At 48.8% G+C, this 24,273-nt stretch overlaps 8 protein-coding genes across 8 annotated transcripts; 5 read left to right on the forward strand and 3 right to left on the reverse strand.

Annotated features, from left to right (window-relative positions):
* Positions 1 to 569: 569 nt before the first annotated feature.
* FPOAC1_012426 (uncharacterized protein) lies at positions 570 to 1,644 on the forward strand (the record flags this gene model as incomplete). The annotated part of the gene is made up of 2 exons (XM_044856782.1): positions 570 to 689; positions 739 to 1,644. The coding sequence occupies 2 exons, from the start codon at positions 570 to 572 to the stop codon at positions 1,642 to 1,644; spliced, it is 1,026 nt and encodes a 341-aa protein (XP_044704095.1).
* A 721-nt stretch (positions 1,645 to 2,365) lies between these two features.
* FPOAC1_012427 (uncharacterized protein) lies at positions 2,366 to 4,628 on the reverse strand (the record flags this gene model as incomplete). The annotated part of the gene is made up of 2 exons (XM_044856783.1): positions 2,366 to 3,356; positions 3,406 to 4,628. 2 exons carry the CDS (start codon positions 4,626 to 4,628, stop codon positions 2,366 to 2,368), a joined length of 2,214 nt encoding a protein of 737 aa, XP_044704096.1.
* A 1,972-nt stretch (positions 4,629 to 6,600) lies between these two features.
* FPOAC1_012428 (uncharacterized protein) lies at positions 6,601 to 8,376 on the forward strand (the record flags this gene model as incomplete). The annotated part of the gene is made up of 3 exons (XM_044856784.1): positions 6,601 to 6,717; positions 7,764 to 7,771; positions 8,055 to 8,376. The coding sequence occupies 3 exons, from the start codon at positions 6,601 to 6,603 to the stop codon at positions 8,374 to 8,376; spliced, it is 447 nt and encodes a 148-aa protein (XP_044704097.1).
* Positions 8,377 to 8,857: 481 nt separating this feature from the next.
* FPOAC1_012429 (uncharacterized protein) lies at positions 8,858 to 9,646 on the forward strand (the record flags this gene model as incomplete). The annotated part of the gene is made up of 1 exon (XM_044856785.1): positions 8,858 to 9,646. One exon carries the CDS (start codon positions 8,858 to 8,860, stop codon positions 9,644 to 9,646), a length of 789 nt encoding a protein of 262 aa, XP_044704098.1.
* Positions 9,647 to 10,870: 1,224 nt separating this feature from the next.
* FPOAC1_012430 (uncharacterized protein) lies at positions 10,871 to 12,829 on the forward strand (the record flags this gene model as incomplete). Its single annotated transcript, XM_044856786.1, has 1 exon — positions 10,871 to 12,829. One exon carries the CDS (start codon positions 10,871 to 10,873, stop codon positions 12,827 to 12,829), a length of 1,959 nt encoding a protein of 652 aa, XP_044704099.1.
* Positions 12,830 to 15,880: 3,051 nt separating this feature from the next.
* On the forward strand, positions 15,881 to 17,715 carry HCS1 (ATP-dependent 5'-3' DNA helicase hcs1; the record flags this gene model as incomplete). The annotated part of the gene is made up of 4 exons (XM_044856787.1): positions 15,881 to 15,937; positions 16,213 to 16,315; positions 16,453 to 17,522; positions 17,578 to 17,715. The coding sequence occupies 4 exons, from the start codon at positions 15,881 to 15,883 to the stop codon at positions 17,713 to 17,715; spliced, it is 1,368 nt and encodes a 455-aa protein (XP_044704100.1).
* A 520-nt stretch (positions 17,716 to 18,235) lies between these two features.
* On the reverse strand, positions 18,236 to 21,778 carry FPOAC1_012432 (uncharacterized protein; the record flags this gene model as incomplete). Its single annotated transcript, XM_044856788.1, has 3 exons — positions 18,236 to 19,879; positions 20,357 to 21,017; positions 21,075 to 21,778. 3 exons carry the CDS (start codon positions 21,776 to 21,778, stop codon positions 18,236 to 18,238), a joined length of 3,009 nt encoding a protein of 1,002 aa, XP_044704101.1.
* A 1,246-nt stretch (positions 21,779 to 23,024) lies between these two features.
* Positions 23,025 to 24,272, reverse strand: FPOAC1_012433 (uncharacterized protein; the record flags this gene model as incomplete). The annotated part of the gene is made up of 4 exons (XM_044856789.1): positions 23,025 to 23,747; positions 23,801 to 24,108; positions 24,163 to 24,169; positions 24,240 to 24,272. 4 exons carry the CDS (start codon positions 24,270 to 24,272, stop codon positions 23,025 to 23,027), a joined length of 1,071 nt encoding a protein of 356 aa, XP_044704102.1.
* Position 24,273: the final 1 nt, after the last annotated feature.

Genomic DNA, 24,273 nt, shown 5'->3' on the forward strand with positions numbered 1-24,273 from the left:
GCGCAAAAAGAAACAAATAGAAAAGGGATGATTTATAAAAGGTGGCTACTATCAGAGGACACGATACCGCCCATGACCTGGAGCTATCGCGCACCAGACCGTGGCGGTGGTGACAGTTGGCCAAGCTGAAGGTCACGTGAATCGATACGTGATCTTATCGTCTAATCGCCATCCCAACCCCCACTTACCGCTTTTGTTCCCGAACGGCGGTAGACGCAAAGTACGTACCGAAAGTTGATGTTGCCTCGGTCGCAAGCTTCCCCGGACGCTACAGTAGCCGTTATGTATAAGATCACGAGCCATTGACTGTCCTGCTTTTAGAATCTGGGGAAACGGCACTTTCTTGGATTATTCATCTTCAAACCTCACATCTCATTCGCCTTTTTCAATTTTGATATTATTATTTATTACTTCCTGTCTATATACACATCATTATCTATTGCGCATTCTCTTTAACCATCTATCATCTTTCTATTCGCGCCGCCACTAGAAACAAACACCCCGCCTAGACCGAGGCATACTACTTGGATACCAACATCTTGACGACATACCCATACATACATACAATCATGGCGGACGCTTCATGTAGCGGGGGTACTCCCTTCAAGCGACTCATCGATCACCAGGCTCGAGATGTCAGTCATCATCAGGACAGGCTCATAGATCGCGCCGGTCCTCAAGGCCATGCTGTAAGTGCAAATATGATATCCTACAGGACTGCCTACTGAACTCGTCAAGTCCTTCAGATCTACACCACAGCATATGCAAGGCGCGAATGGCTTTGACGCATTCATGGATGGCTCGTCAACCCTTCCGGGGGTTGCCCAGCATCACCACGCAGCAGGAAGGTTAGCAGCCCATGCTGCTGTTCTTGAACAAGGACATCCGCACGCATTCCATGCCGCACAACCACACTTCAACCAAGCGCATCACTCCCCTTCAGTAGATACGAGTAACTGGGCAGCCGACTTCAGCCGCTTCGCGAATCAGTCGCAGCAACGACAACCTGTTCAGAATGGCTTCTCTCAAGCCGCGCCCCAGATGCACCAGCCAACCCCTCAGATGAATTTCCACAGCGCATTCATGCAACCTAACAATGCTTTTGCGCCCATGTACGGCCAGTCCAACGGTACTTTCATGGACAACACCACAGCACCGGCACAAGAAGCTGGTTTTGACGACGAAATGTCTAAATGGATGGCAACCAACGGTGGCGGGGGCATGGAAGAAGTAGACGCCATGATGGATAAGATGGCTCGCGAACTAGAACTCAACGACGCAGCGGTAGCGCAAGCCGAAGCCGAACGCGCCTCCCAAGAAACCACCGTCGAGCCAAGACTAGAAGCGAATCCTCTCAAACTTGTCACTGATGACATCGGCAATCTCTCCATCGAGGCGGAACGAGAGTCTATCCTTCAAGAACCCGAACCCGAACCCGTCGAGACTGTCAAGACAAAGTCCGAGGTCGCAGACGCTGCTGAACGGCTGTTAGAATCAGTCGAGCATGAAGATGGCGAGAAGTGGAAGAACTCTGTATTTTTGTCTCTTATGCGAGATTTCCGTGATGGGAGAAAGGATATCATCGACAACGAGATTCGCGAAACACCTGAGAATGAGACAGATATTGCGAAAGATGCTCAGTGACGACTTTTGAATCCCAGCGAAACCAACAGAGCTTCCGAGCCGGATTTGCAGCGTCAAAATACCGCCCAACATATATCAGGGAATTTTACCCCATATCAAGACGAGTTGACGTCGCGATGGGAAGTTGCGCCAATATTGAGCGATGGATTCGGGGATTCTGTCTCGATCTATGGTTCGTGTGTCGAGCAACTCAATCGGACAAATTAAACTATCATCTGCAATGACAATCGATGAGATTGGGGATAGAACGATGAACAATATACGGTTCATACATAAAGGATATAGGAGCCGCGTCCATATAATACATCATTTTGGATAAAAGAGACCCAATAACACAGTACAAGTTTATCCACGTTTACGAACATTCACAGTAGTCAGAAGCAAAATATAGTCATATTTTAATGATTTAATTCAGGAAAAGCATTTCTTTTCGTAAACCGCCAGTCGCTCCTCTAACTCCAAATATTCCCGTGCCTTCATTTGTAACCCAAAAATGCAATCCGTTACGTTGTAATCGCGTCTCCCGTGATGCATTCTTGAATAACGACAAAAACGCAATGGTGCGTACACGATGTAAGATAGATATAAGAAAATCGTGCAATCCAAACCCCATCCCAGTCTTGTATGCATAACGCCGTGTAATACCGAAAGAAAAATAAGTAAAAGAGATCAAGAGCAAGCCATGTTCTTGATCATGACTCGTTCGTGATGAGTCGACGCTCTATTGAGATTTCCATATGCAAGCGCAATCGGTAAGTGCTGGACTTGTCCGTCTCATTAGTTGTGGGAGATCTCGCTTGCCCTTTCCTGTCCATGTGAGCTCTAGCCCTGAGATGAAGTCCTCGTCCTCATCTTCCTGGATAGTTATTGTGATTCTTGTGCCATTCCTTATAAGCGCCGTTGAGTTGGTTCCGTCGCCTGTAATTTCGTATTGAGTGCATGTGGCTACCGAATCTTCGTCCCAGAGAAAGCGGCGCTCCATCATCTTGTAGACATGAGGGTAGACGGGAAGTTTCCAAGCATCCCAAGCGGTTGTTTCCGTCGCATAGCTGTTCTCTGTCGTAGTAGCAACACCGTCGTTTGTTGTCGGGGTTGGGTGGTATCCAGTGGCGGTTTCGTTGGGATAAATGAAGAATTCGATCACGGTGTTTGGCCAGGTACAAATCCAAGGTCGCTCGCCCACCTTGGCATTCATTGGCTTGTTCTTGAATCGATGGAATGAATTGTAATCTTCGTAATCACCTCCATCTTCATCCCAACCTCGCTTCTCTAACTCGCCAAGCTTCTTGTCTGATACAATGACGGTTTTGTTATATGTTGTCCTTAACCACCAAGCAGGACCGCGTGCAACGTCAGTTGTATCGTTGACCAGCTTCATAGCAACCGTATTAATGCTTGGGGGTTGGGCACCCCACGGAAATGGGTATTTGTCATCGTCAATAGCCCTGAGCGTCAGGTTGTAGGAGATCGCGGATTCGTTCTTGGGGTCCGAATCTTCCAAAACCTGTATCGACCAGAGGGGATAAACGATATCGCAGGACCAAGCTGATGATTGTGTTGTATCGTTGAAGCAAGCACTATACCCCTGGGGGCTAGGGTCAATGTTGGGAAGGGCAAAACGGCCTGTTGCCATGGGTGGTAGATCAGTGGGTATAGCTGTCAAGATTTCAGGGTCGTATGTTGTTGGAGTAGGAGGTGATAAATATTTGTTGCTGAAAAGTTAGCATAAAAGTCATGTCAGGTCGTCGGTATACAACTTACTCGTCAATATCAGGGGGCGGAGGTGGGTGATTTTTAGTAAGCATCGTCCCAATAACAGCACCCATGATAATCCCCATCAGAACAAGACCAACAAACAGGAGACAGATGGCCCAGTAAGGCACGATCCCGCATAGCTTCTTCTTAGCCCGCCGTTGCCATTTGTTGACGGGAGGTTTCTCGGAAATTCCAGCGGCAGCACTGTTGATGTCGTGTGAACTGTTGTCTGAAGAGTTCGCGCTTCTCATAGAGGGTCGGGTTCTTGGCAAAGCCAGGTCGTCATCAGTCGAAGAGAACTCGGGGTCACGAGTTGCGATTCCAATTCCACCAGCACCGGGTATTTGAGCACCTGGTCCTTCTCTAATTGGTGAGGATGGTTCTGACACGGGAGATACTGGGGAAACCGGTGCTTGTGCAGTGGGCCTGGGCACATAAGCGTTGTCCGGGTATCTTGTATAAGGCGGTAGCTCTTCTGTGTGACCCAAAGGGCCTACTAAATCTCCTGCCTCTTCTCCATCTGGTCCTATTTGCCGTTGGTATGTTGTCCCCAAACCGTTGAACCCTACTGGGATTGATTGACTGCTACTCTCGCCGGAAGTGGTGTTTTGCGTATAAAGCGCATATGGGTGCGCTGGACCCTGAGCTCCTTGATAAGGCCTATCATCTGGTATGATAGCATTGGCGGCGGTTGAGGTAGTGGCCATACTCATTGTTCGCTGGGGGTACATGTTGTATGGGTGTGATGGACCAGATGGGCCAGTATAAGGGCTTTCAGCACGGATGACAGGGGCGTCTGATGATAGGCTAGGGTTGTTTCGCACATGAGATCTATCAGCCATGGTCGTGCCATCATTTCGGAGAGCAAGAGAGTCGTGGTTTCGGTGCGGTTTTGAGATACTGGAAGGTCGGTTTCGAATAGCAGGTGTGATCTCTGATGATGAACGGGGCGCGATAGATGCCTCGGATGACTTTGCGGAGGTTGTTGGCTGAGAGAAAGACTCGGTCGGGGACAATGAAGGTTCATGGTGAGTACTCGAGTTTGGTGTCGGGTTCGTGTTTGAAGAGGTGGTAGTATCAGTGGGTCGGAATCCGTCCGCCACCATCATGGCATTGAGGTCGTAGTCATCTTCGACAACAGCACTGCCAGCTGATAACCTAAGGGAGCGCGATCGTCGGGTCGAAGAGCGACGCGAGGCGGCAGAGATCTTGCTGTCGTTGGGATCCATGGCGTGATGAAGAAGTAGGCTAGGGCTTCGAGCCAGAGACGCCGGCAAGGGCGTGCCCTAGGGGTGGTGAATTAATTGTCGAGCGTTGAAGTCAAGGTTGTTGTCCTAGAGGGGGCAATCTACGGTCGGGTTTGGTTGGGAGAGCGGTCGGCTGGTCAATGTCGAAAGGGAGGCCAGTTTGAGTCGGAATGCGAGAGGTATTTAGCGAAACGAGTGGTGATCGAATTCGATATAGATGAATTTGGTCGCGTCGAGCAGAATCGAGAGTTTGAGATGATGAGTGAAGGTTTTCGGGCTGAAGATGTCGATGAGTTGATTGAGTGATTGACAGATTGAATTGTTTAGCCGTTTGGTTGAGATGGATGGATCGATGGATGAATGGGGAATGGGTATGAATGGATGGGCAGGAAGTGCAAAAAAGCCAAGAAAGAGAAAGCGGGTTTCGAGAGGGAACGAGGGAGCGACTGAGTGGCTACGCGGGAGCAAGAGGGAGAGAGCGGACCAATGATAGACAAGAGGCGCCATGCCGTAGAGGGTACCTCAGCGGGTTCGAGTGGATACTTTGACCAAGACTGAACCAGTGAAATACAACCTAGAAAGGGGAAAGTGGTCGACCTAGGGGACTGGTAGGGGCCATCTAGGGGAACGAGCAACGAAACTAAGCTAGAGGTGGACTGGGAGAGTCGCCAAGTAAGGTTTTTGCTTTTCCTTGGACCTGAACATGGTCCTCAAGTTTGAAGTTAAGAGCACGCCATGACCGAATTCATTCCACGGCCTTTTGGAAGAGTCTAAGAGTCTAATACGGATCCGAGATGTCTGTTCAATTGCAACCTCTATTTGTTGTACTTTTGCTGGCAAGAGAAAAATAACAACCCCCCCTTGTTGCCATTCAACCAGTGGACCTGGCTAGGGTCTCCAAGGAGGTCAGTGACCATGGTCCGCCTCAAGCGATTGGCGGATCAACCAAGATGGACCAGTTTCAGCACGCAGCAATGAGCAATGGCTCTGCGTTTGTAGTGGATGGAGAGAGGTTTCATTCCTGCGTCATTGCATTAGAACTCACCAGACTTTTGTTGGACTAGACTAGTCAGTCAGTCTACATAGTAGTCTACTTCCACGATGCATAATCATGTTGTTATTATTGTTTACGTGGTAGAAACCTCGTATTTACTATCCTCGTAGCCTTCAGTTTACGCAGTCTCGGCCTTGATGACAGTTCACCTCCATCTTTGACCGGAGACATCAGCTCCTCTCTCTCTGTCTCGCTTGGCAACCAAACCGGACCAGGATTACAGAGCAAAAAAGTTGGTCGATAGATGAATGGGGACTTGTGAATCAGGGTCTAGAAAGATGGAGAAACAACATCTGACAAGATGTCTATAGACTCTATATATGTGATTGACAATGAGAATCATATCATCTGTTGTGGTTTATCAAAAACTCTTCCCCTTTCATCGCATTCCTAACATGTCACTGTCGATCCCGGCCGAACCGGCAATGAACTTGACTTGACTTGACTTGGTCTCCTTGGCTCGGCTTGGCTTGGCTTGTCATGTCCTGTCCTGTCCCAATCCTCAGGTCCAGGTCCCTCAAATCAATCTCGGATGTCCCCCGTTTCCGCTGATCACAGCAAATCTCAGGGTAGAAACTGAGGGCTGAATCTTTTTTGGGTAACCCGTTATTAACTGCCAGCTTCATTAAAAAGATCCACACAAATATCCTGCCTTTCCTTCATCGCTTCCAAGTTTTCTCAAAACGTCACTTTTATTTAACATAGCCAAGGATTTTACTCCATCAGAAGTAATTTTTTTTAATTTTGATTGCATTCACAGAATTAATATCGCGTGCCAAATTGTGCTCCCTTCGACTAATATCCCGCTTATGTCTGTACCGCTCGGGCTGCCTCTCTCATCTCACATGTCTTGTGTCTCCAAGCTTATGCTTCGGAAACGTGCAACACGGACTCGGGAACATGGTCACATCAAAACAAGAGTTACTTCCCGATAACACAGTCTCATGCCGTGTCCAACCAGAGTCCGCAATCTCTCGTTTCTTCTTTCAGATGCAGACAAAGTTGGACGATTTCGATGTATGCGTTGTCACGAAAAAGATGGTGTCAGACGCGAGACTCTCATTGCTCTTTTTCTTTTTCAACACAAGCAGGTGAGATCTAACTAGCTCTTATATCAAGCAACCACCCAAATGAAGCATTGCTCGCCTCGCTTTTATTTGTTTCGTTATCTATACATGTGTCTTGTCTGGGGTACGTCTAGCTAGTCCCTTTGTTGAACTGCCGGATCATTACTGGAAACCTAGAGCAACCATGAAACAAAACCTTAGTCTCGGGTCGCCTAGTGACTTGAGATGTTGAACCATGCGTTCCACCTTCGTAGATATCAATGGTGGTGGGTTTTAGTTAATACTCGCATAGACTGGAGATCACACGGACGCGAAGGATTAAATCCTCCGTGAACCAGTGAGTTTAGTGAAGATCAAGTGAACCATCTATTACCAGCTGTTTCATCGGTCGCGAATAATCGATCATGGACCGGTTGTCCATGTCAACGCGATGGCTTCAGTACTGTTACCCTACATTGATTGCATTATCAACACATACAAAGTAAAGTCCTACCTTAAACTACCACTACAAATATAAACAAGGCTCAAAAGAGCATGCATATACTTCCCATGCATCTCTCGAGCGTCCATCCTTGGATCGTCAGCCTTATAATTGATGTTTTCTGTTTCGTTTCTGCACATCAGATCACCTCACCTCACCTCACTCCACCCACTTACAGAGCTCACTACTCTTGAGCGGCTATTTCCATACCATGACATTCCATTTTCAAGCCAACTGCATGAAACCTCATCCTATCTCATCATGTCACAGCACTCCCAGTTGAATAATCGTTTCCCCTCTTTTCTTCTCTCACCCAACCAAACTAAACTTGTTCCCCTCCTCCCTGCGCCGCGGCAGCTCGCAGCTTGCAGCAGACGTCGGCCAATCGTTGTGCTTCAAGACGAGCGCTTTGCAACCGAGCACTCATAACTCAGGTTCTTTAGATGTGCACTGCAGCCTCGTTTCGTTACCTTGGTCGAGGTTGATACTTGAGAGACAGAGAGGAGACAAAGTAGCCACAGCGGTATGTCCTGATTGCATGACGTCTGGGCGTCGCCTATCCTCGACCCGTTCGCATCATGTTGTGTTTAGTTCGAGTGATCAGTCGTTCGTGCTATGTAATTATGCTGCTCAACGGGGTTTTGTGTTAGGTCAAGTTTCAAGGAAGTTGATCCTATGCCCAATACATTACTGTTCCAGGTACCTAAGATTAGACTTGATCTTTGTATTCCGTGGTCAATTGACTTGGTGTCATCCAAATAATCTTTTCTTCAGTTAACAACTCCTGACTAACCATATATTCGCAGAAAAGTGCTGCATATTTCGCTTCACATAAATCTACTCGTCCACGAAATTTGCATCTCTTACACCCTCATCTCTGGTCCCAGATCACCTCTCTCAAAAGCAGGGCGAACATGGCGCACCCTTTGTTCTGTACGGCTGCTCGCCCGAGAGAGCCTCAAGGAACCAAACGATGTCCAGGTTCATTGGTGGTTCGTCACCTGCAGATTTGTTACTGGTAACTGGTACTGCACATCACCTGGAACGTTTTGGTCGTCTCGTATAGGCTCGCTCACACAGCTGCACAGACGAACGCTCACTACACTCACTTTGATTCGACCATCATAATTCCCCCCTGCCGGTCTTGCTCCTGTCGCTACCCTTCTTAGAGCCTACTGCTGTGTAATGTGCGACAACCATGGGGGGGAACAATAACCTCTCTTTTTGGTCGTGTCGTCGCCCGCAGAATATGTGATGGCTTGACAAGGCAGTCGATCCTGACGATTACTCCATGGATGTGTAGTGTAATGTGCAATGCCATAATATAGTAGAAACCTCGACTGGGGTTCTGGTCTGGTCTGTGTTAGTCTCCCGTCTATATCATGCTGCCATGTCCGTCTTGTTCTTTGCCTCGTCTTTCTTCTTTAGTTTTATTCTTGTCGATCTCCCTTCACTTATACAAGGAACCCCTTACCATCTACTCCTTGCTTGTCCTATTGCACAACACCAAGCCCAAGCTTCACGATTTGGTTCGTGAGCAACACTTCACCACCATCAATCACTAGACAACCTCACTTCCCAATAAAGCCATCATATATATCCCATCAACATGTCACACAAGTCATTTGGCGGTTCATCCGTCTACTCGGATGACACCAACTCATCAGCATGGACAACTACATATGCCAGAATCCCCAAGAAGCAGCCCATGGCTATTCGGTTTTTGTCTTGGGTTGCCGGTGCACCTCCAGGTGCCACTGCCGTCAAGAAGAGAACTCGAGACTTTGATGATGACCGCTCTGTCCGATCAGGTGGTTCGGCCTTTTCATACTGGAACGAACCAGAAACACAACTCTACTGGGTTGCCCGACCTCACGGGTACTACTACTACGGAGGTAGTAACAGCAGCAGCAGCGGCAGTAGTACCGGCAGCAGCCGTAGCAAGAAGAGCGGACGTAGTCGCAAGGATGGCGGAGGCTCTCGTAAGCACTTTGACGGAGCCGTTCCCCGACCTCCAGTACAGCCTATGGGGATGCCGATGCCGATGCCGCCGATGAACGGTGGCCCACCTCCTCCGCCTCCGCCTCCGATGGGTGGACCCATGGACGGAGGGTTCGATCCCGGGTTCGGTGGAGGTTACGAAGGAGGTTACGATGATGGTGTTTACGATCAAGGACAAGGCTACGATCCTGGTTATGGAGGTGGTTACTCTCCTGCGCAGATGAATGGCCCTTCTCCTCCTATGCCACCACCTCCCATGAACGCTCAAATGCCCGAAGCAGCACCTTTTATCAACGTGACTGGTCAAAACCAACCAGGCAATCCTTTCCAGGGGGGCAGAAGTGGTCCCCGGTCAGAGAGCGAATGGAGCTCTGATTGGAGTGATCAAGAATTATAGTGTCAAAGGGAAGCATTTCTTTTTGTTTAATGATTGTATATGGGATGTATGGTTAACGACAATTGGGACGGCGAAAGGAGTCACATGGGACCAAGTTATTACTCATTATCTATTTTATTTAAGTTAAATTTTATGATTCATTTCCATATGTTATCTTGTATTGACGTCAGTCTTGGACGGCCAAAAAGCCTTGAAGTTTGCCTGTCGACTTGCAGTGGCCGTGCCTGTGCATCTCGGGTTTGAGCGATGCACGCTGTCTGCAGTGCCTGACTTCCCCATACGCACCAGCCAATCCCCCCGAAAACACAGCCTCAGTGGAAACCTATCACGGCTATCATGGCAAAGTTTCAGTGGACCCTGACGCTGCTCCTCCTGTGACTCCTCCCCTGTTAGTTTAGGTTTCTAAGAGTCTAGACTGAGTTATGACGACAAATCTTCTTTTAATATTGAAAGAAATATCCTGATTCATGTTGAAGGTTGAGTTTTCACTGCAAGCATAATTACGGTCTAGAGTTCAAGATGCAATATGCAGTCATCATCATACTACGAGTTGTTTGTTGTACTGCATGTCATTTTATCCAATCTGATGTGTCTATTACTGGTTTGCTGAAAGAAAAAGAGGCAACCAAGAGATCTATGGACAGTAAGCAAACACCAGTTACCGATATATGTTACTTGGCAAGGCAAGGGATGTAGGTACGCATATGATCAACCAGTAATAAAGATTCTAGCGTATCAAAGAGTCAAAGAGTAAAGGAAAATCAATGGACCAAAGTACCTGCTGCCTGGCTGTGGATGCTGTGATGCCTGATATTGAGGAGGAAATCATCATATTTACTCTTACTCCACAAATCAAAAGAACTCTATTCCATTTATGGCACGGCGAGAGGCTTATCATTGCTCGGGATGTGAGTCAAAACGGGAACAAAGTTGCCTTTGAATGTGTTGTAAGGCTGAGGGTCCGCCCTAGCTCATGCATCTAAGTTCATGTGCATGTGGATGGATGCCTCTTTCCTAAAGTACGTACTCACGTATCACGCATCAACTCTATAAAACCTCTACTTTATCCTTCTGTTAATTCTTTTTATCATTCACTCTCATCTCTTCTGTTTCTACAGACTTGGTTTGACTTTTGTTGCAACCCACCACATCACAGTGCACCAAAAGAGATTCATGCAAGTAGGAACACTTGCCTTTCTACAACACATCTCACCCGCCGACAGTATGGACTCTCTAAATTCAACAAGTCCTGGCGAGGGCCTACCGGCGGCACCTCCGCAGTTCGCTGTTCTCGACTTCATCTTCCCTGGGTTTTCCACCCTTTCCAGTATCATTCACCACTATCTGGGCTTTGATCTCAACGTCTACATCCCCCTGCTGCTCATCGTCTCTGGTGTCGTGTTCGTTGGGAACTACATCTGGGAATACTCCTGGGGCATTATCGGCCAGTATCTGATGTCCACTGTTCGCATTCGCCACGATGACGAAATCTTCAACATCGTTATGGCATGGGTTGTCAAACAACGCTTTTCTCAGGGTTCACGTCGCTTCATGGTCAACATCAACATCAAATCCCGATCCTTTTGGCTTTACGATTGGGACGACGATAACAATGATGAAAATGACAGTAAGAAACCTCTCAAATACACCCCCTCGGCTGGTTCCCATTGGTTTTGGTACAGGGGTCACTACCTTAACTTCGAACGTATTGACAACCGCGAACGCTTCGCTTCCAGCAGTCCAAGCGAGGAACTTTCCATCTCTTGTTTTGGCCGTAACCCACGCATCATCAAGGAGCTCCTCCTAGACGCTCAGGACCAATACGTCCAGAAAGACGATGAGCAGACTGTCATCTACCGTAGTTCTAATCCCACAGGCAACAATGGTGCTGATCCCAGCTGGCAGCGCTGCATGAGCCGAGTCAGACGTCCTATTTCCACGGTCATTCTCAGTGAAAAGACCAAGAACGATCTGATCGATGATGTTACCGATTACCTCAACCCCAACACTCGTCGCTGGTACGCAAACCGTGGCATTCCTTATCGCCGTGGTTATCTTCTCTATGGCCCTCCTGGCACTGGAAAGAGTTCACTGAGTCTTGCTTTGGCTGGCCACTTCAACATGCGGATCTATATGGTTAGCCTGAACTCCATCCATGCTAATGAGGAGACTCTCGGTAGTCTTTTCACCGAACTCCCTAGCCGCTGTGTTGTCCTACTAGAAGATATTGACACTGCTGGTCTCACACACACCCGCGAAGAAAAAAATGGGGACAACTCAACTGAGACGGTTGCAGACCCTGTGTTGACTACACGATCGGGTGCTCCTACTGTTGCAGCTCCTGTGCCCGTTGGCCGTCTCTCTTTGTCTGGCCTCCTCAACATCCTTGACGGCGTTGCTTCTCAAGAGGGCCGTGTTCTTATCATGACCACCAACCACTTGGAGAAGCTGGATAAAGCCCTAATTCGACCTGGTCGCGTTGACAAGATTGTCCAGTTCGGCTTGGCTGATGCTGATATGAGCGCCTCTATCTTCCGTGCTATCTATGCCCCCTACGAGGGTGAAGACGTTGATGTTGGAGTGGCCAAGGCCAACTACTTAGATCCTGAGGAAGCTTTAAAGCAGGCTGCACTGGCCAAAAAGACTCGCCTTGAGACCCTGGAACGCATCAATGCACTGGCTACCAAGTTCGCTGCCAAGATGCCCTCTCTCGAATTCAGCCCTGCAGAGATCCAAGGATTGCTTCTAAAGAACAAGCGCGACCCCGACGGGGTCATCGATGCTATTGATGAGTGGGCTGTTGAAACTAGAAAAGAAAGGAAGCAGAAGGAAATTGACGACGCAGAGAAGAGGCGCAAGGAGGAGGCCGAGGCCATCAAGGCCGCGGCTAAAAAGAAGCGAAAGGAGGAACGCAAGAAGGCCAAGAAGGCAAAAGCAAAGGCTAAGCGCAAGAACAACGGCGAGAGTTCTGGATCTGATTCTGATTCTGACTCTGATTCTGAGCCTGAGGTGAAGACGGAGGGCAAGAAGGAGAGCGAGGAGAAGAAGGACGAGAAGGCTGAAGACAAGCCCAAGGAAGCGGAGGCCGGAGCTGAGGAGCAGAAGGTAGACGAGCCTGCTGCAGAGTCTAAGCCAAAGGGTACCTCGGACTCTGGATATGACACTCCAAACCCAGTTTTATGATGGATACGAATACACACGACAGCATTGGATTGGAGTTTATGAGTCAGATTTGGGTTGTCATGGACTGAATGGTCATTTTAGCGGATAGTCAAGTAATACATCAAAAGTTTCGTGATAAATCTCCTCTAGCCATTGGTTCGTGAAGTTGTCTGATAAGTCGAGACATAATGACTGTGCATAAATCTGCCGTAGAGTTTCATTCGGGCTTACGCCGCACGAGCATGGTGCTGTGCTACACATATAATAAGCTGATAAGAAAATCAGGTGAGCGAACACGAGTGATGACAGGCATTGTTAGCTCCAGCGAAGAGAGATGATTCAGATGTAAGATCGATGCCTGTATGATCTCCTGTCGGTTAGATCCTACCAGGATCGCTTGGGCCAAGGGATAGAATACGGGGGAGGAGATGTTTTGTTGCGACAAGCAAATACGAAAAAAGTAAACCCCCACGATCGATACTGCATCATCGAATTCGCATAGGATCACAAGGCTGGTCTATAATATGACGTATTCGCAATAGCACACTAAAGAAATCCTACGATAAGTCTGCATGCAAGGGATGAGATGCCATGCGGCTTACATACAGCCTGAACAAAAAAAAAAGTGAAACTAAATTCGGATAGGATCGACCCGAATAAGAGATCGTAGAAGCGAGAACGACGTTTTGTATTACGACGCTATTTTGTTCTCGGTATGGAATATTATCCAACTTGGGACATTGATATCACGACCAGGTTCTAGATCCTCTCGCTGCCTTGATATGTGTACGTACCACGGGTATATCCCTCTTGAGCGATAATTGACAGAGGCAAGCTCTGAAGTGGTACCTGAGATGCTGCACGTTGATTATCTTGAGCGGCATATTGTGACTTTAACGGCCGGGCTGCTGTACTAAAAGAGTGCAAAGCTAGCTTGATCAGAGTTAGAGAGGTTCGTTTTGACCCACGCCGATGAACGGAATGCGGCGGTTGAGCGATTGATAAGGTAATGCTTTACATTATCACAAGCTTGAAAAAGTGTCGTACATGAGGAACAAACCGGGATGATGAAGCTGGATGAGTATGGGTTGATCCCTCACTTTATGATGGTTCAACCTTGACATTAGGGTAACCTCAACCACAGGGTAAGCTTGCATGTCATGTTGCAGCAACCTCAAATAAACATGCCAGTCACAGTAGATGATCTGTTCACTTTACACCAGTAGAGTCCCTGTAAAGGATCCGGAAGGATGTCAATAGCAAATAGAACCTGAAAGGAAGAATCCCAAGGATGCATGAAGTGGGACTTTTGAGTGATATAGTACCGCCGCTTCCCAAGTAGCAAGTAAATACATGCAGCAATTGAATAGTTACAGTGAGACACATAACAGTCTTAGTGCAGAATTTCGTATTCTAATTGAAAGACATGGCCTGCAGAACGTCATTGAAATACGTGCCGTACCGAGCATCATGTCTAGCTGATGCAAGGGACGAGAGTTGAAGAATATCAAAAACCGTTTGAGTGAAGATGAATGAAAAAGGACTAGCGTTGGTGTAGTGAGCCACCCCCTGTCTAGCGGCCAAGTCCCTTGGAAAAGCACAGGTTCTGGATTCTTGGCTTGACTTATTCCCTTTGGCCTCTTTTTTTTCTGTTTCTTTTCGTCTGGTGGAGTTTGGATTGTGGCGATGGGAGCTTCGTCCGCGAACCGGAGGATTCAGATGGATCAGATAAAAAATCTTGATTGAAACTGTGTCCACTCTTGTATAGAAAAGGAAAAGTAAGTATCTTGTAAGTTTTGTAGTAGGTAGTACTACATGCTAGATAAGTTGTAGGTTAGTACTCAGTATCCTCTAAGAGCAGCCCGTCTCAACAATTGCTTTGAAAGCTATTAGATGATCATAGTACTAACTGTCAAAACAACAGAGATCTACAAGGCTCTCCTTGTCTCGATCAATTACCACAATATCAAACCAGCAAGCCAACGACCTGCCCATGTTGATTCAACTAGAAACTAGCAATAAGCCGCTTGTCGTGTTCGTGTCTCCAACAGTAACAAAAGGCCATGAGAGAGGTTCAACCAACTACTAGAACTAAACTGTACAGCGACTTATACCCGTCCAAAGTCCCACCTATCAGCGGCTAATCCACTCCCACCACAACAATCCTAAATTGGACGGGGGGCAGAGAGATAACTTTGTTGCACTATGTACATTTTACATGCGCCCCTGACAGAGGCGACATGTGCTGCAGTTACGAACCGGGAGCGGGAAGCGGGAGGCGTGATCAAGAAGGGAAAAAGTAAAGTGCAAGTCTCCTGCAGTGAGAGAGAGGCAGAGAGAGGTGAGATGGGCTGAGGGAAGGTCATGATGGGATGGCGCTTGAATAGGTAGGATTCTCGAGTCATTACAGGACGGGGCATGGCTCGGTGAAACTCATGATGGATGAGATCTACCACGTCGAGGTACAGTAAGTACTGCGTGCTTAGAAAGTAGAAACAATATAAGATAAAACAACTATTGTTTAGACGGTCAAAGCTTCTACTTGTCAAGGTATTCTTCTGCCCTGTCTTTATCCCATCATGACAACAATTCATACCTAAAACATCAGCCAATCCAATTACACGACAAGCCAACAGTACAACATCAATCCAGTGGAAAGAGGCAAAGGGCGGTGAAAAACTTGATACCTCTGAACCCAACTAAGTTACCCAACAATAGCAGGTCACTCGCTTCACCCCGCCAGCTGTAGCAGTAACTGGCTGGCCTGGCTGGCCTAGCCTTGTAATCACACCCCATATTCCATCCATTGACTTCACTACAAAGATTAATTTACCTCCATAGAAGTAAAGGAACGACACGACACGACACCTCACACCTTCCATACTACCCGCAATCTCGCGCATTCGTTCCGGGTACCCCCTTCCCTTCCCTTGTCCTGTCCTGCTGTCGACTTTGTTATAAGTCATCTCCACATCCTCTTCCTCCTTCTCAACTTCTCTTCCCATCTCTTCTCTTTGTTCGTCTTCTTCCTCTCTTCCCCCACCAACCGACTCCCCTCCAAAGTCTTTAAACATGTCTCGTCCTCAGAACATTGGTATCAAGGCCATTGAGCTTTACTTCCCTAGTCAGGTAAGCTGAGATTTACCCCCTTTATGCTGTTCTGCATCTTCAGCGACTTCAATGCTCTGCTGCTGTTGGCAATTGTTGTCGTTGAATGTTGCCCCTCACCCAAACTTTTTGGCTGCGACAGAGAGCAAAAAAAGTCCCTGCGTTTATGACTCTCGTGTTCGGGTTCCTGGTCGCGTGTGCCCCTCCAAGATTGTGCCCCTCATAATCGATCCCCCAACGCTGGAAACGCCTCTTTTATCATGACCCTGGCTAACCACAATTTTACTCGTTTTTAGTATGTTGACCAGGTCGAGCTTGAGAAGTTCGATGGCGTTAGCGCCGGAAAGTACACCATTGGTCTTGGCCAGACCAAGATGAGCTTCTGTGACGATCGCGAGGGTAAGTTTGTACTGTCCCGTTCCTCACCGTCCCCTGAAAAAAGATCATCTTTTTTAGCGCGACCATCTTCACCGCGTTCTACAAAATCCCATGATCATGATGCCATTGGATCACCGCTAACTGATCTCCCCCCTCAGATATCTACTCTTTCGCTCTTACCGCTACCTCGAAGCTCCTCAAGAACTACAACATCGACCCCAACTCGATAGGTTTCCTCGAGGTTGGTACCGAGACTCTTCTCGACAAGTCCAAGTCTGTCAAGAGTGTGCTTATGCAGCTCTTTGGTGACAACACCAACATTGAGGGTGTCGACACCATCAACGCCTGCTACGGTGGTACCAACGCTGTTTTCAACGCCATCAACTGGGTTGAGTCTTCTGCTTGGGACGGTCGCGATGCTATCGTCGTTGCCGGTGATATCGCTCTCTACGCCAAGGGTAATGCTCGCCCCACTGGTGGTGCCGGTGCCGTCGCTCTCCTGATCGGCCCCAACGCCCCTGTTGTTGCCGAGCCCGGTCTGCGTGGTACCTACATGCAGCACGCCTACGATTTCTACAAGCCCGACCTTACCAGCGAGTACCCCTACGTTGATGGCCACTACTCCGTCAACTGCTACAGCAAGGCTCTCGATGCCGCTTACCGCGCCTACTGCAAGCGTGAGGCCAAGCAGGCCAATGGCACCAACGGCGCCACTAACGGCGAGGACTCTACCAAGACCAGCCTCGACCGTTTCGACTACCTTACTTTCCACTCTCCCACTTGCAAGCTTGTCCAGAAGTCTTATGCTCGTCTCCTCTACCACGACTACCTTGCCAACGCCGACTCTCCCGTCTTTGCTGAGGTCGCTCCTGAGCTCCGCGACATGGACTACGAGAAGTCCTTGACCGATAAGGTTCTCGAGAAGACCTTTATGACACTCACCAAGAAGCGCTTCCAGGAGCGTGTCAACCCCGCCATCCACGTCGCCACCAACGTTGGTAACATGTACTGTGGCAGCGTTTGGGGTGGTCTCGCCAGTTTGATCAGCGTTGTCGACAACAAGGATCTTGAGGGCAAGCGAATTGGTGTCTTCTCCTACGGCTCTGGTCTTGCTGCCAGTTTCCTTTCTTTCCGCATCAACGGTAGCGTTGAGAAGATCTCCGACGTGCTGAACATCCCTGCTCGTCTCGAGGCCCGCCGTGCCGTCCCCCCTGAGACCTACGACCAGGTAAGCAAAGAATTACTACAATTCATTTACGAATAAATGCTAATTATGTGTTTAGATGTGCGACCTCCGAAAGCAGGCCCATCTCCAGAAGGACTACACCCCCAAGGGTGACGCTTCCACTATCCTCCCTGGTACTTACTACCTGACCAAGGTTGACGAGATGTTCAAGCGTGAGTACGCTATCAAGGAGTAAAGAACTCCATTTTGATAGCCTTACAACCCTTCTGCTTCCCGTTCACCTTAGGTGCGGGACCTTTTTTGCTTCTAGACCTGGTTTGATAGCCAAGAGCCAGGATCAGAAGCATATCATGAACATGATGACTACAATGGGAGAAAACTAGACGCATTGGGAAGAGGAATACAACGGGACGATAGAAGCGCATCCCGTGTGGAGACTGATACTGAGATCCCCTAATTGAGCCAGCAATGACGGTCATTGAGAGCTTGTGTACATAACGGGGATGCAGTCTCCCCTGGAAGACATATCAGGAACCTTGAGGCCCATAGACATGGTCATTTGGTGCTTAGAAGAAATTACGATATTTGGAATATAGAAAGAAACGTATTCCCAAACAACAGAGTGTACTCTAACGTCTATTGTTCGTACATCTATCCATTGCCAACTCGAGCATGTTACAGCATACTCTAAGTCCTATCTCTTTGTGATCTTACAAAACTCTACTTGATATATCTACACAAACACGGGTATTTATCTATTTCTCCCCCTTGTACTTCCACTCCGCATGTCGGTGGAGCATATAATCCTTGCTCTGGATGCCTTTCCAGATGCCGTAAAGGCCACCCAGAGGAGGCTTGCTTTTTAAAGAGCGCTTCCACTTCTGGCGTTCTTCCTTTCGGGCTTCAACATCGACCTTGACCTTGTCGTGGACAGTAGGCAGCGTTTCAGCGTGGTATTTCTTTCGCAGATCATCGTACCATTCTCGGCCGTACAACTTCCAGAACTCTTCTTCGTTGTAGTAGGTATGCGCGTAAAGCCATTTCAGACCACCAAGCTCAACGAGCTTATCCTCGAGAGCACGGTTCTTGGTAACAAACTCCTCGGGGTCGGAAGGACCCCATCCCCAAAGACCGATGTTGAGAGATGGTGGGGTTGTCACAGTACCATCAGCAGCAGTGGTCGTCTCGCCGGTGTGAGGGTGGAAGGTCGGTGGGGCTGTCTGCTTCAAGGGGCAGAGCCAGAGGGGCCAGATGTTAAAGTTCTCAGCAGTGTAGTCAACGAATGTCTCAGCAGTCTTGTAGGGAAGACCCAGGTCCTGGACGATGAAGCGGGCGGATTCACCGCTGCCGTGAAGAGCGCGGTATAACATACGGGTGTGTAGAAAGTCGTCAAGGAACCATCGGAAGAAACGTGTAAACGGAACGCCCTTGAAGTAGGTGAATGCAGCTGCTCCAACCCAGAAACCACCTCTATCATAACGGAAGAAGTACTCAGCAAGGGGGATGTAGTCAACAGGAGAGGACGAGGCGGATTCGGCGGAGACAGTAGGACCAGCAGAGGGAACATTACGAGTGCGATCTTGAACATGGAGGTAATACCAGGGATCCCAAGCACCACTAAAGGTCTGGGGCTTGGTATCGGCGGGCTTGTCATCAGTCAGGGTACCAGTAACAACGACTCCATGATCTTTGGAGAAGAGGATGCCGTCAACGTAGTCGTTGGAAGGGTTCTCGGTTTCAGCGCGGATACGGGCAACAGCCTCGGCGACACTGCTGGTTCGGTGGTACGTCGTCTTGACAAACTTCTTGGCCTCTTGTAGCTGAAGCTCAAGAAGCGTCGTCGTGCCCAAAGACCCAACAGCACCAGCGGCACCGCGGAACAGATCAGCGTTCTCCTCCCGCGACGCACGCACAACCTCGCCGTTTCCGAGGATCATCTCAGCCCAATTGACAGTATCGTTGAAGAATCCGTGCTTGAATGAAGAACTCTCTCCCGCTGTGCCCGCAAACCCTCCTCCAGCTGTGATACCGGGAAACTCCATAACTACAGGTGGGACGAGGCCGTGCTTGAGCGTCGACTCGACGAGCTTGTCCATGGGAACATTGGGCTCCACGAGAGCCGTGCGGGTAGCTTTATCGACCTGGAGAACATTGCGGAGAGCGCTGATGTCGACGACGGGCTTGCCTGTTGTCTGGGGCCGGGTGCTGTTTGTGCTGCCGTGAAAGATGCGGTATGGCTCGCGGCGCTCGAAGAAGCCGCGGACGGCCGAGGCGATGGAAGTGACGGCCTTTTTGTGGCGCTCCATCTCTAAGGTACCCTCGGGAGTCGAATTGGGACGAGTTGGGTCTGGCTCGTCGTTTTTGTCTCGAGGTTCAGAGATCAGCGACATATTGTCGGGCTATAACTAAAAGTTTGGTGGGTCCCCCCCGTTGCGGGCCGGTCTCGGGGGTTGGTGGAGGCGGAGCCGAAAGATGAATAAATAGACGGACTTGTAAGGACAATTATTTAGATGAAGCAATTCGTGTTTGAGAAAGTGGGTGAGAAACGGGGTTGGATGTTGGGATTGTGTATAAGTCTTGGCCTTGTACGTTCCGAACGTGCCGGTTATCAAAGTTTCAGTTGCCAGGTGAGAGTGTATGTAAGTAAGACAAGTCAAGATCAACGTCAAGTTGGAATATAATTTTTAATTAACCAATACCTAACCCATAAGGGAAACATATGCAATAATAATTAAATGGAATCGTATAACCTGCCACATATACATCATGCTATGTACTTCACCTATTTCCACAATACTGTAAAAACAAATGATTATCTACAGTTTAGCAATGGATATGTCTATATCCCGATCTTCCAACCCTGTTTTATGCAATACCCTCTGTCTGAAATCCTCTTCTGAAGTATCACTCAATTGATCGAACCTTAATGGCACCTCCTCACACGTCTTGGACTTGATCATGACAGCACTCGACTCAATGCTTCCAGGATTCTCAACTGCTGCGCTTATAAACGACGCCCATCCTTTGTAACAGCGCGGTGTGGCAGGAGCATTGCGCAGCATCATCGCAAAGCAATGAGGCATGCCCTCGTACTCCTCAAAAACCACACGGACTCCGTCAGCTTCGAGTTGGCGCGCGAGGAACTTGTCCTCGTACGCGAGGATCTCCCAACCCGTGCAGAGGTAGATAGGCGGCGCCCCTTTCCAGCTGCGCGCCATGACGAGAGACGCCAATGGGTGAGCGGCGAGGTCGTCGGCGATATACAGGTTGCGTCTTGGTGGGTTGGCTGGCCACGCGTTGCAGGAAGGTATCGCGAGCTGGTCCATGGTCTCGGGCTTGGGGAGGTAGTCGAATGGGGTCGGCGTGGATGCTTCCCATGTCGGAGAACTTTGTGTAACATCCAGCCATGGAGAGTTTAGTGCCAAGCCAGCTGGCAAGGGAACATGGCGTAGTTCGCCGTGCCACAAGATTGGAGAGTCTTGTCTTCGGAGTTCGAGAATGAGTTGGAGCAGTGCGAGCGAAAGATTACCGCCAGCGCTGTAAGTTTGTCAGTCAGTACTTGTGATACACCAGAGCTAAGGACTCGAGACATACCTGTCACCAGCAATCACTATATGCTCCGGTTGCACAGGGTCGTGGTAAGCATCTGGAGGTGGATACAACAAAGTGAAATAAGACACAAACGCATCCAGCAACGCTGCAGGGAATGGATGCTGGGGCGCAAGTCGATATCGCACAGAGTAGCACCGACCACCCGTCAACTGGGCCAGCTTCTTGGTCGTAGGACGATGTGTAGCAGGGTCACAGAGATAGTAAGCGCCGCCGTGCAAGTACAGCACAGTTGTTGGACTCTTGCAGTCCCGCATCATGCCGTGATACCTCTCCCGCTCCGACACGTCAGGCAACGGAGCGCCACTAGACACACCACTCCGGTAGCCGGTCCATTCGGCCTCGACATCAACTAGGTCGGGCACGGGGACTCGGCAGGCGGAACCTCCGGTGTGTTGGAGGGCAGCGATGAGGACATCGCGGATCGATGTCTCTGGAGGTGGTGGACTGGCGTACTTGCTGACCCAGATACGACCCTTGATTCCTGGGTCGCGGAGAGTAAGTTCTTGGACAGCGGATATACTACGTGGAGTTTTGGGTGTGAGTATAACGCGGAGACAGGCGATTATGAGAGCGCTTCGAAGGTCGAGGTGCTTGGCTGAATCGGAGAGGTGAAGGACGTGTAGGAAGGATTGACGAAGAATAAGGGGGAGTAACGGCACAACTATGCGTATCGTTTCCAGATTCATCTTGACAGAAGTGCGATGAGTGCAGGAGTAGAGTGGGTAAGTTTTGGTTGAGTTGTAGTAGTTATAGTTGCGAGGGAGTGATAATATAAGTGATTCAACTGGCGACAGCTGCGTTACAATGTCAGTGGAAAGGCTTGACACTGCGCAAGCACTGCATCAACTTGATATATCTGAACAAGACAGATATGTCCTTAACCCGAAAAGCGACGCAAAAAGATGTGCTGGCAACAGAGGGGTAGTAGAAGAATAGGGAGTGAGTGAGTGAATGAATGAGTTGTCGTACAGTGGCTATAAGTCAACAAAGAGACGGGAAGTCTTGCAAGGCCTAATGCAATTCTTCTCCACGCCAAGACCAATCACAAGTTCTCCCCAAGTTTTGAAACTGCGTCAAAATGCCAGGTAAGGTATGGATGGTTTTTAAGAATCCATGACACTTCTTGCTTTGCCACTTTTGTAAATATGCCGTCAGATGGGGTGAGTGTGGGAGTTGTGCCTCGGTTTCTTTTTCAACGACAGGAGAATCAATATTTAGAATAGGAATGTATACAAATCAATAAACAGGAACAACAAAGTCACAAGTTATGCAGGAAAGAAAGCCAATAGGTCAATGTAGTTGAGCAGGTGATGGGTTATTCAAATAAGCCTCGGCATAGAATATGGAGCTAACTGCTGCACTCAACCGTTTGAGGAGGTTTACAAGTTGGGATGGCAGTTTTCACTAGTGCTTTAGATTGTGATGGACCCCTTCGGTAATTTGACACACGGCAAAGAAGGTTTAGAAATCATATTCTAGCTTCCGATTAATGCGTTGGCAGCTTCTCTTGTTAGTGGTGATGTTTCCAGACTCAACCCAAAACGGTAATTCTTGCGGAAAAGCTTCAAGGTTGAGTGCATGCAGAATTAGCAGGGGGATGCATGTAAGCGCGTCACAAGCGCGAGAGGTCAATATACGATGCTGAATCGGTACTGAGCAGAAGAAAAACACACCTTGGCACAAGCCTTAATTCAAGTCTGATACATATTATCTGTATGGGCAATTGACAGATGTGGACGGATCAACATTGAATTAATATATATCTTACATATACCCATAATATTCATCACACGCATATAGTTGTTGTATATAAAGTTCAACAAATGTGTAATATGATAACGCTACAATACCATCTCGCAACCCCCATATTATCCCGAAACTATAGATGCATAAAGTACTATACAATTAAGTGAACTAAACTCGAGTGCTTTTTCAAGAGCTTGAACTTGCGCCAGCCTTGGACTCGTCAGCCTTGACTTGAGTCGAAGAAGTATCATTCTGGTTGGCCATAGCCATCTGCCAGGCCGGAATAGATTTCTTGCCAGTCATGTTGGCAAGAGGGGAAGATGAACGGTTAAGCTGAGGAGCAGAGGGGAATGTTGGCTTAGGAACCTCGGCAGCAGGGGTAGTGGTGGCCGATTGAACTGCCGCCTTCTCGCCATTGACCGCAGCGGTAGAAGTAGAAGCACCGGGAGTGGAAGCAGCAACAGGAGTGTTTGCGCTTCCACCAGCGTTTCGCATGTAGTTCATGGTTGAGGAGCTTGTGGAGGCGCTGCTGGTGCGCTGAGAAACCAATGTCTTGAGACTGGTAAGCTCAGTGTTGATCTCGCGCAGGCGGTTATCGGTCAATGACTTTTGGTTCTCAAGAGCCTTGGGAATCGCGTCCTTGAGAGATTGAACCTCGTCCCTGATTCGGTTCGCATCGTCCTCGCGTCGTCGATTGGAAGCCTTGAGGTCAGTCATAACCGTCTCAAGGTCCGCGATAGCCGTGTCTAGTTTCTCGGTTCTCTCCTTCTCGGCATTTTTCAAGCTTTCCGTATCCTTGGCGAGCTGCTCAACCAGTGTGAAAGCTCGGTCGAACTGATCCTCGATCGATTTCTTGTCCTGTTCCAGCTTCTCCGGTGTCGGGGGTGCCACGTTGGGGTATACGTAACGCTGATCGCATGTTAGTCTATATTTTTAAAGCAGTCGCGCTCTCAAAAACATACCTTGCCTAGCTCGTAGAGACCATAAGACACTCCTCCAACTACCGTAGCCATGATGAACCAATCCCTCCAGTCCCTGCGCGGAGGAGGTGGTGGTGGTTGCCAGGCATGTTGTGGATAAGGGGGATAGTATTGCTGACCAGGAGGAGGACCGGCGGGCGCGCTGGGAAAAGGCGCAGTAGGAGCCGCGGGTGCGCTGCCACCTGTTCTAGATAGCGCGACGTCGATTTCTTCTTGAGTTAAGTTCTTGCTTCGAAGGAACGAGATGCGGCTTTCGACCGAGGATGACGCGACGCTTGGGTCTTGTAGAACTGCAACAGGTTAGTCGGCGCATTCGGCATTGCTATCGCGAAAGGGTAACGGACATTGAATCTGTTCAGGAGTTAGTATTTACTGTTCCGATTGAATTGGTTCAGTGGCTGGGAGCAAGGGATATACTCACTGCAGAGGCTACTAGATCCTCGCGGATAGACATG

This window comes from Fusarium poae, chromosome 4, assembly GCF_019609905.1.
Source record: "Fusarium poae strain DAOMC 252244 chromosome 4, whole genome shotgun sequence".
Lineage (NCBI taxonomy): Eukaryota > Fungi > Ascomycota > Sordariomycetes > Hypocreales > Nectriaceae > Fusarium > Fusarium poae.